Raw genomic sequence first — 14,358 nt, forward strand, 5'->3', positions numbered from 1 at the left:
TACAAAGATTTATTGGTTTCGCCAACTTCTTCAGGCGTTTTATAAAGAACTTTTCTAAGATTGTGGCTCCCATTACCCAGCTGACGAGCACCCGCCAGACCTTCCGTTGGACATCCGAAGCCCAAGTCGCTTTTGAAAGATTAAAATCATGCTTCACGTCCGCTCCAGTTCTAAGACACGCTGATCCGTCTAGAGCTTTCATTCTGGAGGTAGACGCCTCTGAAACCGCCATTGGAGCCATCCTTTCCCAACGTTTTGATCCTAAGGCCACGCTGCATCCTATAGCCTTCTTCTCCAGAAAACTGAACTCGGCCGAAAGGAATTATGACATTGCCGATCGAGAACTTTTAGCTATCAAGGCAGCCCTGGAGGAGTGGCGTTACCTGTTGGAAGGAGCAGAGCATCCTGTACTGATTCTTACCGATCACAAAAATCTTGAATATCTCCGTTCCGCTAAGAGACTTAAACCCCGACAGGCCAGATGGTCCCTCTTCTTCTCCCGGTTTAATTTCCATGTGACCTACCGTCCGGGCCTCAAGAACTCAAAGCCAGACGCCTTGTCGCGCATGTTTCAATCTGAGTCTACTACCCAGTCAACGCCAGAACACATCCTTTCTCCGCAGCACTTTCTTCTTCTGCAATCCGGTCTGCTGGAAACTATTAAACAATCCTCTTCCCATCAAGATGTTCCTACCAATTTGATCAACAGAGAAGGTGTTCTTTACTTCAAAGACAAGATCTTTGTCCCGCCAGAGGTTCGTCTCCTTGTTCTACAGGCCTGTCATGACAACAAACTAGCGGGACATTTTGGGATCTCTAAGACCTTGGAGTTACTTCAGAGAGTCTTCTGGTGGCCTGAAATGATTAAGGACTGTAACCACTTTACCACCTCATGTGAGACTTGTGCCAGATCCAAGAGCTCTCGTGCCAAGCCTTGGGGTCTACTAAACCCCTTACCTATTCCCACACGGCCGTGGGAGAGTATTGCCATGGACTTTATTGTGGAATTACCATCTTCCAAGGGATTTACCACCATCCTTGTAGTAGTAGACAGGTTCTCTAAAATGTCCCATTTTCTACCCTTAAGGGGGTTACCAACCGCGGCCGAGACCGCGGAAGTCTTCATTAAAGAGATTGTCAGACTCCATGGACTCCCTACTGATATTGTGTCTGACCGAGGCGTTCAATTTACTTCAAGGTTCTGGCAAGGACTATGTAAGAGTCTAGGAATTCACACTTCCCTCTCCTCTGGTTTTCATCCGCAAACAAATGGTCAGACTGAAAGGACTAACCAGACTCTTGAGCAGTACCTCAGGTGTTTTACCTCAGCCTCCCAAGACAACTGGTCCTCCCTCTTACCCACTGCTGAATTTGCTTTTAATAATGCTGTGCATTCATCAACCAAGCAATCTCCGTTTTTTGTAAACTACGGGTTCCATCCCTCTTTTCTGCCCGGAATTTGCCCTGATTCCAATATTCCTGAGGTACAAGAAAGAATCACAGCCCTGGTGGACAATTTCTCAAAATTACAGGAAGAACTAAGACACTCACAAGAAAAGGGAAGGAGATTTGCCAACAGATTGAGGAGAGAGAGCCCGGATCTTTCTCCGGGAGATCTCGTTTGGCTCTCTACTTTAAACCTAAGACTTCGTTTGCCTTCTAAGAAGTTGGGTCCTAAATTCATTGGCCCTTTCTCAGTCATCAAGAAAATAAACCCAGTAGCCTTTAAATTATCCTTGCCAGACACGCTAAAGATCCATCCAGTTTTCCATATTTCTTGCCTGAAAAAAGTGGTACCCAGTACTTTTGCCAACCGTTCCTCCAGTCCACCTCCTCCAGTTCTAGTTGATGGAACGGAAGAGTTTGAGGTAGAAAAGATCTTGGACAGTAGAAGGATCAGAAATTCCGTTCAGTACCTGATCAAATGGAGGGGTTTTGGGGTTGAGGAGAACTCGTGGGAACCAGCCCAGAATATTCACGCTCCCAGGTTGATTAGACAATTTCATAAGAAATTTCCAGACAAACCATGTCCTGAGGGCACCCGGAGGTTGCCCCTAGGGGGGGGGGCAATGTTATACTCACCGCGGGTTTCCTGTCTGGCGTTCCCGGGCGCGTGTCATTACGCGCGCGCGCGCGGGTGCGCTGGGCTTTGTAGTCCACACTCCTCACTCCGGGCGTACGGCGCTACGGCGTGCGTGCGCACAAGCGGGCACGCGCGCATGCGCAGATCATGACGCGCATGACGCACGGCGCACTGCGCATGCGCAGGCGTCAGTTTCGGCGCCAAGTTCAATTAACCATAGTATATAAACAGCACTGCCCTCTATGGCAGTGCTGTTGGTTCTGACAGTTTTGGCTATTGTGCTCCTGCCATTATTATCCTGATTATTTCCTGTTGTGACCCCGGCTAGTGACCTCGACCTACGCTCTGATCTCCGCCTGGCCTGACTTCTGCTTGTGACCCCGATTATCCTCTGATCTCTGCCTGCCCTGACCTCTGCTTGTGACTCCGACCTTCCGCTGATTGCCGCCTGCCTTGATTCCCGGCCTGTTACTGGATTACGTGTACTATCTCCTCCATACCGCAGTGTCTCCTGTTCTCCAACCCACTGTGGGATTACTCTGAGCGCAACCTGGTGGGCACTAGGCAGCGAAGTTCCCACAGCCCCCTCCTGGAGTTGTGGTCCTGCTTCCCCCTCAAGGGGTCGTGGGTGAAGACCCGTGGTCACTTAGATTCTGTGCTCAGGTGTCCCAAACAGCAGTGGGGCGGTCAACAGTCCCCGTACCGTAACATCCTGCTGGTCACTTGCAAGTTGTCTGCCGTTGCGATCACTACGTGGAAGCACTCAGACCTAGTCAGATCCTCAGTGTGTTTGAACCAGGTGGACCTGGGAATACACACTTAGCCAGATTATTTGAATTGTATTCTGTTTATGCTTAAGCTAGTTCCAGGGTGTAGAGACCAAGGACCTCACACCCAGCTTAGGGAACTGTATTATCATCTGTGTTATAATTCAGACTAGTTCCAGGGTGTAGAGACCAAGGACCTCACACCCAGCTTAGGGAACTGTGTTATCATCTGTGTTATACTTCAGACTAGTTCCAGGGTGCTGAGACTACGGCCCTCGCACCAGTCTAGGGAATACTGTATTATCATCTGTGTATTCTTCAGACTAGTTCCGGGGTGCTGAGACCAAGGACCTCGCACCCAGAATAGGCATTGTTTGATATATGTTATGACTTATAGCTTTTCTGACTACTCCTCTGTCTTCTGATTCGGTACCTCGTATATCTGATATTCCGTTGCCAGACCCTGCTTGACTTGGATACCGAATCAGCCTTCTGTCTTTGTACTTTATCTGTCATTGTGTTGCCGACCCGGCGTGCCCGACCTCAGGGGCTATCTCTCCCCTTAAAAGAGATAGTCTCCAGATCAGATAGTGACATCCATCTTAGGTGTCATTCACTCCTAGGTCCTTCCCGTCTCCCGCCTGACTCCTCCCCCCGGAGAGCCTCAGGCTGCTGGAAGGTTCCTGTTCTCCCAGAGCTGTGTCTCTATATTGTATACCACCTGCTCAGCAGGTACATTACTGAAAGTATTACTGTTACACCAAACACTCACTTATCCTTAGGTGTCCAGAGGTTAGCAATATATCTGATTATCGGTGATACTGCAGATCATCAATAATCAGGTATATATCTGCATTCTTGGTGATACTGCAGATCACCAATAATCAGATTCTCTCTGCGTGCTGACACCAATCGTTACACAAACCTCCTTAGGACACTTATTAAAGGATACTCGAAGTGACATGTGACATGATGAGATAGACATGTGTATGTACAGTGCCTAGCACATAAATAACTATGCCGTGTTCCTTTTTTTGTTTCTCTGCCTGAAAGAGTTAAATATCAGGTATGTAAGTGCCGGACTCAGTCCTGACTTAAACAGAAAGTGACTACAGTGTGACCCTCACTGATAAGAAATTCCAACTATAAAACACTTTCCTAGCAGAAAATGGCTTCTGAGAGCAGGAAAGAGATAAAAAGGGGAATTTCTTATCAGTGAGGGTCACACTGTAGTCACTTCCTGTCCGAGTCAGGACTGAGTCAGCCACTTACATACCTGATATTTAATTATTTCAGGCAGAGAAAGAAACAAAGGAACACAGCATAGTTATTTGTGTGCTAGGCACTGTACATACTCATATCTCATCATGTCACTTTGGGTATCCTTTAAAGACATTCTAAAGCAGGGGTGCCCACACTTTTTTGGCTTGCTTGCTACTTTGAAAACTACCGAGCCCAAGAGATCCATTTCAGGTGCTAAACTTTGCATATCTCCCCCTTCCACCCCCATCACAGCATGATTGGGCAGCTGCAGAATCCCCCCCCCCCCCCAATCAAAGCATAATTAGGCAGATGCAGAATCCTTCCCCCTACCATTCCCCCCAGTATAGGTAGCCAGGCATAGTTGTCCCCAGTATAGGTAGCCAGGCATAGGTGTCCCCAGTATCTGCAGGCAGGCATAGGTGCCCCCAGTATAGGTAGCCAGGCATAGCTGCCCCCTGTATATGTAGCTGGGCATAGCTGCCCCCAGTATAGGTAGCCAGGCATAGCCATGCATAGGTGTCTCTAGTATAGGAAGCCACAGGTATAGATGCCCCCAGGAAGGGGTCGCAGCAGTGGAGGGTGTGCATGGGCACAGAGCAGTAACTATTCAGCTTCTGGGAACCACACGTAGCATCTATCTTCTTCCTCCTAGGCGTCTGTTGTCTTGGTAACAGTACCTCCAGTGATGACTTGCATTTATGTCACCACAGGAGGTGCTATTACCAGTGCGATGGACGCCTAGGAGAATGAAGATAAACGTGTGGATCCCGGAAGGAAAGTTCACTCGCAGCAGAGCAGCACAATTAGATGGTATGCCACCATTGCACAGTCAGCGTCCGCTGCACTATTTGAAAATGTCCGTCCGCAATCTACCCGGCAGTCCTTCACAATCTACTGGTAGACGTGACTGACGCAATCGGCATCCCCTGTAACCTAAAGCAACCTAAAGCAGACCACTTCACTGCCAACTTTTATCACCTGAACACTTGGTTTACCTCAGCACCCACACTTATCCGGTCAGATCCTGCTCACCCTAACAATGTAGAAGTTGATAAATCATACTCCACAGCAGTAGAACTTCTATTACAAAGGGTAGCTCCAAAAGGTTTCCCAAGTTCTGTAGCCATCTTCTCACCTACGGCGAGAAAGATTATGATGTCACCGATCAAAAGCATTCCTGTATCCAGGAAGCTCTTGAAGTGTGCAGATATTAACTCTGAGTTATGATCCACACACATACTTTGAGGTCTTGAGTGCTCTGAACATTCTTACAAGACATTCTATGACATAAAGGACCACTATCACAATAAAAAATGTTAAAATGTAATATACATAATAACACATACAAATAAAAGTACATATTGTCTGGGCGCCGCTCAGTTCGGCACGGGGAGAGCCGAATGACGGCTCTCCCTGCTACCGCTAAACTCTGAGGCGGCGTTCAATACTATTCCCCCTCCATGTTTTGCAGCTCGGAGGGAAAAGTAATTTGGGGTCTGGCAGCCAACAGAGCCACGAATTACCACTACGTAGGGTGCACATCATAGCATTGCTGCTATGACTATGCCCCGCATCGCCACACAGCGTTCATCGCCACGAGCCAAAACAACCTCATTCATACAAGTAAGATGTTTCTTCCAGAGTAAAATGAGCTATAAATTACTTTTCTCCTATGTTGCTGTCACTTACAGTAGATAGCATAAACTGACAGAACTGACAGGTTTTAGACTAGTCCACCTCTTCATGGGGGATTCTCAGTATTTAATTTATTCTTTACAAATGCACTTCCTGGGAAGAATCTGTACAAACATGCAGGCCGCTCCACCCACCACCACTACCTGCACACTCTGGCAGTTGGACTGAGCAACTTTCGTTCACTAAGTGCATTCAAAAACCCTGAGAATCCATGATGAGGAGATGGGCTAGTCCAAAACCTGTCAGTTTTTGTCAGATTTCTACTACCTACTGTAAGTGACAGCAACGTAGAAAATAAATGTATAGTACATTTACCTTTTTTTTACAGTTCTGCCCATAATTATTCATATCCCTGGTAAATTTTGACTTAAAGTTAATTTTCCTCAACCAGCAAGTAATTTTTTGATGGGAAATGACATAGGTGTCTCCCAAAAGATAATAAGACGATGTACAAGAGGCATTATTGTGGGGGAAAAAAACATTTGTCAGCTTTTATTTACATTTGAGCAAAAAGTGTCCAGTCCAAAACTATTCATACCCTTCTCAATAATCAATATAAAACCCTTTATTGGTTATTACAGCGATCAAAAGCTTCCTATAATTGCAGACCAGCTTTTTGAATGTTTCCACAGGTATTTTTGCCCATTCATCTTAAGCAAGGAGCTCCAAATCTTTCAGATCTTTTCAAATCTTTCTTCTTGCCATCACCCTGATCTTTAGCTCCCTCCACAGATTCTCAATTGGATTCAAGTCAGGACTCTGGCTGGGCCACTCCAATACGTTAATGTCTTCTAATAATTTCTTCACCACTTTTGCTGTGTGTTTAGGGTCATTGTCATGCTGAAATATCCATTGGTGCCCAAGGCCAAGTTTCTCTGCAGACTGCCTGATGTTGTAGTTAAGACACCTTATGTGTTGCTCTTTTTTCATGGTGCTGTTTACTGTGATTAGGTTCCTTAGTCCATTGGCTGAAAAACACCCCCAAAGCATTGTGTTCCCACCACCATGTTTGACAGTGGTGATGGTGTTCTTAAGCCAAATGAAGTAAACATCATTGTGACCAAACAATTCATTTTTGTTTCATCTGACCTTAACAGAGAAGATCAGAAGTCTTCTTTGTGCAGATGAGCATTTGCAAAGGACAAGTGAGCTTTTGTGTGCCTTATCTGGAGAAGTGGCGTGCTCCTTGGTTTGCATCCGTGGAACCCAGCAGTGTGCAGTGTCCGTTGGATTGTCTGCCTTGAGATATTGCCACCAGCAGAGCCCAGATTCACCAGGATGGCCTTGGTGGTGATGCTTTAAATCTTTTTCACCTCTTTCGCTATCCTCCTGGCCAGCACAGGTGTCACTTTCTGCTTCCAACCACGTCCTCTGAAATTTTCCACAGTGCGGAACATCTTGTATTTTTTAATAATACTTTGCACTGTAGCCACTGGAACTTGAAAACATTTAGAAATGGCCTTGTAGCCCTTTCCTGACTTGTGAGCAGCCACAATACGCAGACACAGGTCCTCACTGAGCTTTTTTGTCTAACCATGACTGTTGACAAACCGACTGCAGAGAGCTGCTGTTTTTCACCTGTTGAGTTGATTAAAACAGCTGTTCCCAATTAATCAGGGTAATTAGGATGCCTTAGAACAGCTTGGACTATTTGGAATGGTATAGAACTTTGGATTTTCCCACAGACTGTGACAGTTTGTGAAGGGTATGAATAATTTTGGACTGGACACTTTTTGCTCAAATGTAAATAAAAGCTAAGAATTCATTTTTCCCACAAAAATGCATCTTGTACATCGTCTTATTATCTTTTGGGAGACACCTATGTCATTTCCCATCAAAAAAATACTTGCTGGTTGAAGAAAAGTAACTTTAAGTCCAAATTTGCCAGGGGTATGAATAATTATGGGCAGTACTATATGTATTTTCATGTATTTTAAATGTTACAATTTTTCACGATAGTGGTCCTCTAGGAAGAAGCAGTGCGGCTTTGGAACTTAGTATTAAATGTATTCAAAAGTAAAAGAGGTGTGTGCTCGTACCAGGAATCACCTGACTTGTATATTGGCTGCTAAAATGTCTATTCACAAATTAAAGGACCTCAGAAAATGCATATTGCATCCACTTGACAGAATGTGCATGGTCTTAAACTAAATCACTGTCATGCCCTGCAGGAGTTGACCCACACAAAATTCTTTGCATATCAACAGGGGTGGCCTCACTAAATGATGGGGGGAGGGACAGGCAGCCCCTCCAGATGCTGCCACCACCGGGGGAGCCACATACATGCGCACACACACACACACACACACACACACACACACACACACACACACACACACACACACACACCACTACCACAATATGTAATGTTGCAACTAAGAACATACATCTAAACATGTATGTTTCACATTTCACAAAAATTTAGTAGGACAGATCTATCTGGACAAGAATTTTCACAAACAAAAGTGGCACACTGTAACAGAGCATTGTTGAAAGTAACTAAGATCTTCAGTATGCTTAATAATATTTGCTTTGTTTAAGTTAATAAAATTGCTTGATTGAACACTAGACTGTATTTATGTAACTGATATAATTATATATATACCTGTACAGTAGATGAGCCAAACATATTAGTTATGAGTGCCCACATACTGTGCATTACTATTTGCATACCTATTTTCTCCCACACTGTTTCCTGCAATAGTTGATTACCTTTTACTTAGGATGGTAGCTAAACATATTTGCATGCACATGTGCAAATACAAATAATATGCTGTTTAAGTGCTACAGTTTGATCATACAATTATTCATGCAGGTGACTGAATACTTATGTGCCTATTCAGGGCATTTAATTCCTTGTGGGATCTCAGTGACAGTGCTGACATGTCGATATTGATCTATACTTGAATTTGCTGAATAAATAATGGTTGCCATAGAAATTAAAGTCTCATGACAGACCAAGACGAAGAGAAACATTCTGAATACTTCCTTTAGTAAACTACTACACCAGCATTGTAAATGTGTTACATTTATTTAAGAATATTAAAAATATGCAGATAACTTTATATCTATTTCCCTTTCATATGTGGTATTATTCCAGAACAAGCATCAATATACATAATATCTGATAGGTCCAGCAGACGTCTGGGCAGAGATACTTCCTTTTATCGTGAAAAACATAAACCTGGTGATTTATGTGGAAATAAAAGCAAAATGTAATATACATGGTGGGCCATTTATATGGATACACCTTAATTAAATAGGAATGGTTGGTGATATTAATTTCCTGTTTGTGGCACATTAGTATGTGTGAGGGAAGGAAACTTTTCAAGATGGGTGGCGACCATGGCGACCATTTTGAAGTCGGCCATTTTGAATCCAAATTTTGTTTTTTCAATAGGAAGAGGGTCATGTGACACCTTAAACTTATTGGGAATTTCGCAAGAAAAACAATGTTGTGCTTGTTTTTAACGTAACTTTATTCTTTCATGAGTTATTTACAAGTTTCTGACCACTTATAAAATGTGTTCAATGTGCCCATTGTGTTGGATTGTCAATGCAACCCTCTTCTCCCACTCTTCACACACTGATAGCAACACTGCAGGAGAAATGCTAGCACAGGCTTCCAGTATCCGTAGTTTCAGGTGCTGAACATCTTGTATCTCCACAGCATAGACAATTGCCTTCAGAGACCTTGGGGGCCATTCAACTGGCCGACGACCAATCCACTTTCCAGGAAACTGTTCATCTAGGAATGCTCGGACCTGACACCCATAATATGGTGGTGCACCATCTTGCTGGAAAAACTCAGGGAACGTGCCAGCTTCAGTGCATAAAGAGGGAAACACATCATCATGTAGCAATTTTGCATATCCAGTGGCCTTGAGGTTTCCATTGATAAAGAATGGCCCCACAATCTTTGTACCCCATATACCACACTATACCATCAATTTTTTTGTTCCAACAGTCTTGGAGGGATCTATCCAATGTGGGTTAGTGTCAGACCAATAGCGGTGGTTTTGTTTGCTAACTTCACTATTCACATACAAGTTTGCCTCATCACTGAACAAAATCTTCTGTGTAAACTGAGGGTTCTGTTCCAATTTCTGTTTTGTCCATTCTGCAAATTCAGTGCGCCGATCTGGGGCATCCTCGTCGAGATGCTGCAGTACCTGAAGTTTGTAAGGGTGCTACTTGTGAGTAGCTAATATCCTCCGAAGGGATGTTTGACTAATGCCACTCTCCAGTGACATGCGGCGAGTGCTACGCTGTGGGCTCTTGCTGAATGAAGCTAGCACAGCCACTGATGTTTCTTCATTAGTGACAGATTTCATGTGTCCACATTTTGGCAAATCCAACACTGAACCAGTTTTACGAAACTTAGCAAGCAGTTTGCTAACTGTAGCATGGGAGATGGGTGGTCTTGAAGGGTGTATTGCATTGAAATCTGCTGCAATGACCCGGTTACTGTGTTCACCAGACATCAACACAATTTCTATCCGCTCTTCACGTGTTAATCCCTGTTAAACTCATAAAAGAATAAAGTTACGTTAAAACCAAGCACACCATTGTTTTTCTTGTAAAATTCCCAATAAGTTTGAGGTGTCACATGACCCTCTTCCTATTGAAAAAACAAAAGGTGGATGGCAGTTGCAGGGGAGAGTGCCTGGGATGGCATTTATTGTGAATCCCACATGTAAGTATTTTTAAGCATTATTTTATTCTCCATGCATGATAAAAGGGGAAAATAGGTGCACAGAGTACCACGGTGCCCAAAATTGAAGCCGTGGATGTTGGGAGAGTGTTGGAGTGCATGGCACTGTAGTTGTGGTGAGCAGAGGTGCAGTGCATTATATAGGAACAAGATGGCAGTGCTGTGGTTCTGAAAGACAGCTCCACAGCACAGGATTTCTATCCACATTGCCTGGCAGCTACTAGCAATGCTCAGGTTGAATGACTTATTCATCTGAATGAGGCCCTTTTTAGCATCATCGAAGTAAAGTCAGCAGTTCCAGCAAGTTTCTTATTACCTTGCGTTAGGCCCTATGGGCATGATTCACAAAGCTTTTTCTCCTGTTTTCCTCTGTCTTCACTTTATCTATGTTACATTTAAGCTCCCAAAGAGCAAAAATATAATATAATTAAGGTAAGAAAAGTAAAATTGAAATTAAGTTTATCAGGAACAACTAACTTTGAGTGATTATTTGCTTGTAAATGTGCTGAAAGGTTATTTTGTATTAATTAGGCGATAATAAGACATTTGTGAGAGGTTTTGTGAATAGAGCCCTATGTTAAACACTCCGAATCAGATATGAAAGACCCACTGCTTTTTTCAATGTCCCACATACTTTCTTAATTTATATTAGAGTTGAAAAGCAGTATTTGTTATTATTTTTTATCTGTATATTATGATGTATTATCAGTTTAATGTTTGTGATGTGATCTTTGAAACTTAAAAATATATGAATTAAGTTAACGAGTTAAACAAATTATGAATGTAAAACTAAAATGTCTTTTGTATTCACAATATTCCTTTTTTGTAGAACGTCATGGCCTAAAAGAACCAAAGAAGGTGAATGAATTGCACAATAACATCATCTGTAGTTTAAAAGATCATTTAACACATAATCAGAACAAAGGACAACAACTGGATATTGCAACAGTATTAAGTGTTATAACAGACTTGCGGTCTCTTTGTACATTAGGACTTCAACGCATATTTTATTTGAAGCTTGAAGATTTGGTCCCACTACCTCCCGTGATTGAGAGATTATTTCTAGACAATCTGCCTTTTTGAAGATGGTGAAACAAAAAACTGAATATCCATGAATTCATGGTCTAAAATAAACTTTCCTGTCTTAAATCATGAATGTGCATAAAACATAACTAAAACAAACTTATAGCAAAATAGTACAACTCCACACTATTCCCTCTCCCTCCTCCTGTTGGTGCGGCTTTCTTAGTATAGAAGTAACAGAGGTTCTGACATAACTTGTCTTCTTTCACAACTGGTGACCAGCTACCAACTCCCATTACTGATATCTATAAGCCATCAGATGACAACAATCTCATTTTTCATTATTTGTGTCGTTTTGTAATGAAAGTAAAACAATTGTTTATACCAGAGGTGTCCAACCACAGTTTTCAAGGACCTGAATCTTCACAAATTTTTAAACTGGCTATTATTAAAGGGACTCCGAGCAGTGCAGAAACTATGGAAAGATGCATATCATTTTAAAGCGCTCTTTCTCCTCTTTCCAATGATATATAAACCACCACCCTACGTCTTTTAGTTTTCGTTATTTTCGCGATTGAAATTGCCGCGGCAAGAAATAGAGAAAACTAAAAGGTGTAGGGCAACGATTTAGGTGTTGTCAGAAAGAGGAGAAAGAGAGCTTTAAAATGATATCCATCAAGCCATAGTTATATTGTATTACACAGGACGACACTTTCCCCAGTGTCAGCAGCTCCATTTTGCTGAATGCAGCTGCTGACTTTGACAAAAAGTCGCCCTGTGTAATACAATATAACTATGGCTTGATGGATATCATTTTAAAGCTCTCTTTCTCCTCTTTCTGACGACACCTAATTCGTTGCCCTACGCCTTTTAGTTTTCTCTATTTTTGCGATCGAAATCGCGGCCGTGGCAATTTCAATCACGAAAATAGCGAAAACTAAAAGGCGTAGGGTGGCGGTTTATATATCATTGGAAAGAGGAGAAAGAGAGCTTTAAAATGATGTGCATCTTTTCATAGTTTCTGCACTGCTCGGAGTCCCTTTAACATATGGGAGTTGATGAGGCAATGTGTGGGTTCACCAACCAAATTGGCTCTGTCCATCCCAAAAGGAAAGCATGGAGACTGCCTTTGAGGACAGGAGTTGGACAACCTTTGTTAATATCATATTATTATGAATAAAATAAATCTTCCAGGCATCAACAATAACATAATATCAGACACACTGCATGGACTGAGACTACATTTGGAACGTGCATAGAAAAATAAAGAATAATAAGAGTAGACATGCAGGCATTTGTAAAAGTCCTGTTTACTGTGTGGGGATCACACTGTGATCACATGTAATTCAACATTCTGATGATAGGTTTAGCATACTTGCAAGTAGATGAAAACTAAAACAAGTTCAAAAGTAGTTCACCATTTAAGTTAATTAAATGCCATCACAGCAAATGCGCTCTGTGTTCGCTGGTACCGCACAAATGATGCAGTATATGGTGAGCACCCCTGCCTCAGGTATGTATAGACATCCTATTACACTGCCTTATATATTTTTTTTACATAACCTTAATGAAAAGGTGGAAATAACAATAAAACATGAATTACATTCTACCAGTTCATGAAAACATACAATAAATGCCTGCACTCGTAAAGCACCATAAAAAATTCCATGAGTGTGTTTATTTCTAAAATATATCTACTGTTGTTACAACATTAATGCACTATTTTTAGAAAGTAATGTCACAGCTGTCTACCTGTACCTACTTTAGAGCAAACCTGTGGGGGAAAAATAAAAGTCAAACACTTACCTCAGTAGAGGAAAGCCTCGGGATGGCTTATCCATTCCTCCTTTGTTCTGCTCATGGGGACCCGCTTCTTCTCCATGGCTGAGATCCCATTCATGTATGAGTGTGGCTGCTCATGCATGATGGAAAATCCATGCCCGAGCGGCTCCGTGCTACTGCGCAGGCACGGGCCATAGTTGTGTGTGCGCAGTGTAGCTACACCAGAGATGTATTAAGATGTAATTTGGCCCTATGCAAGGTAGTAGATTTGGGGCCCCTTTATGGTCCTTTTGATAAGCTGAAATGAAGAGAGTTCAAAGAAGTTGGAAGGTGGGCCCCTTGACACCCACTAGGCCTTAAGCACCTGCCTGCCTAGGTTTCCTGGTGGATGATCCTGCTCTGAGCTACACTCATACACAAATGGGAGCACAGTTGGAAGTATATATTTGATAAGCCCTGTCGAATATATTCAGAAGGTCTCTGTGCTGGATGAGTTGGGTCAAGGAGGATGGGGGAAGCCTCTGGACTATCCAGAGTCCTCCCACTACTGAGGTAAATATTGAATTTTCTTTATTTTTTTTCACTTCGGGTAACCTTTAAATACATCTTCTCATTGTTTATTTTTAGGAGTGATTGACTTCAAGTTCTATGGCTAAGGTTAGCAAAAAGTTTAAATGAAGTTAATTTTACTACCAATCAGTATATTGTATGCATTGACAGTTACATACTGTATATACACGAGTATAAGTCTAGAAATGTAGGTCTGATTGACTTCATAAAAGTATAGGGGTCGACTTATATATGCGTCAAGGACAACACTGAGCACACTGAGTAACGTGTGTATTAATAGTGACATCCCCATTTGCAGCAATTTACCCTGTGGTAAGTGACACTGTGAGGAAAGGAAATGCCAAGAAAACACAGGTCTGAAAGTTCTGGCCACAACAATTAACAAGGAAAGGGGTGGGGGGGGGGAAATACTGGACTGCATAAAAGGGAGAGAATAATTGCAGCACATGGGGACCTGGAGG

General features: G+C 42.7%; 1 protein-coding gene across 1 annotated transcript in view; it reads left to right on the forward strand.

Moving 5' to 3' along the window:
- NR4A3 (nuclear receptor subfamily 4 group A member 3) overlaps positions 1 to 12,012 on the forward strand; it is a 231,670-nt gene extending 219,658 nt beyond the window's left edge. Inside the window, exon 7 of the mRNA XM_068236490.1 lies at positions 11,352 to 12,012. Coding sequence (XP_068092591.1) covers positions 11,352 to 11,605 — 254 coding nt within the window. The 3' untranslated portion in view covers positions 11,606 to 12,012. The remainder of the gene's footprint in view (positions 1 to 11,351) is intronic.
- Positions 12,013 to 14,358: the final 2,346 nt, after the last annotated feature.

This window comes from Hyperolius riggenbachi, chromosome 5 (genome assembly GCF_040937935.1).
Source record: "Hyperolius riggenbachi isolate aHypRig1 chromosome 5, aHypRig1.pri, whole genome shotgun sequence".
Classification (NCBI taxonomy): domain Eukaryota; kingdom Metazoa; phylum Chordata; class Amphibia; order Anura; family Hyperoliidae; genus Hyperolius; species Hyperolius riggenbachi.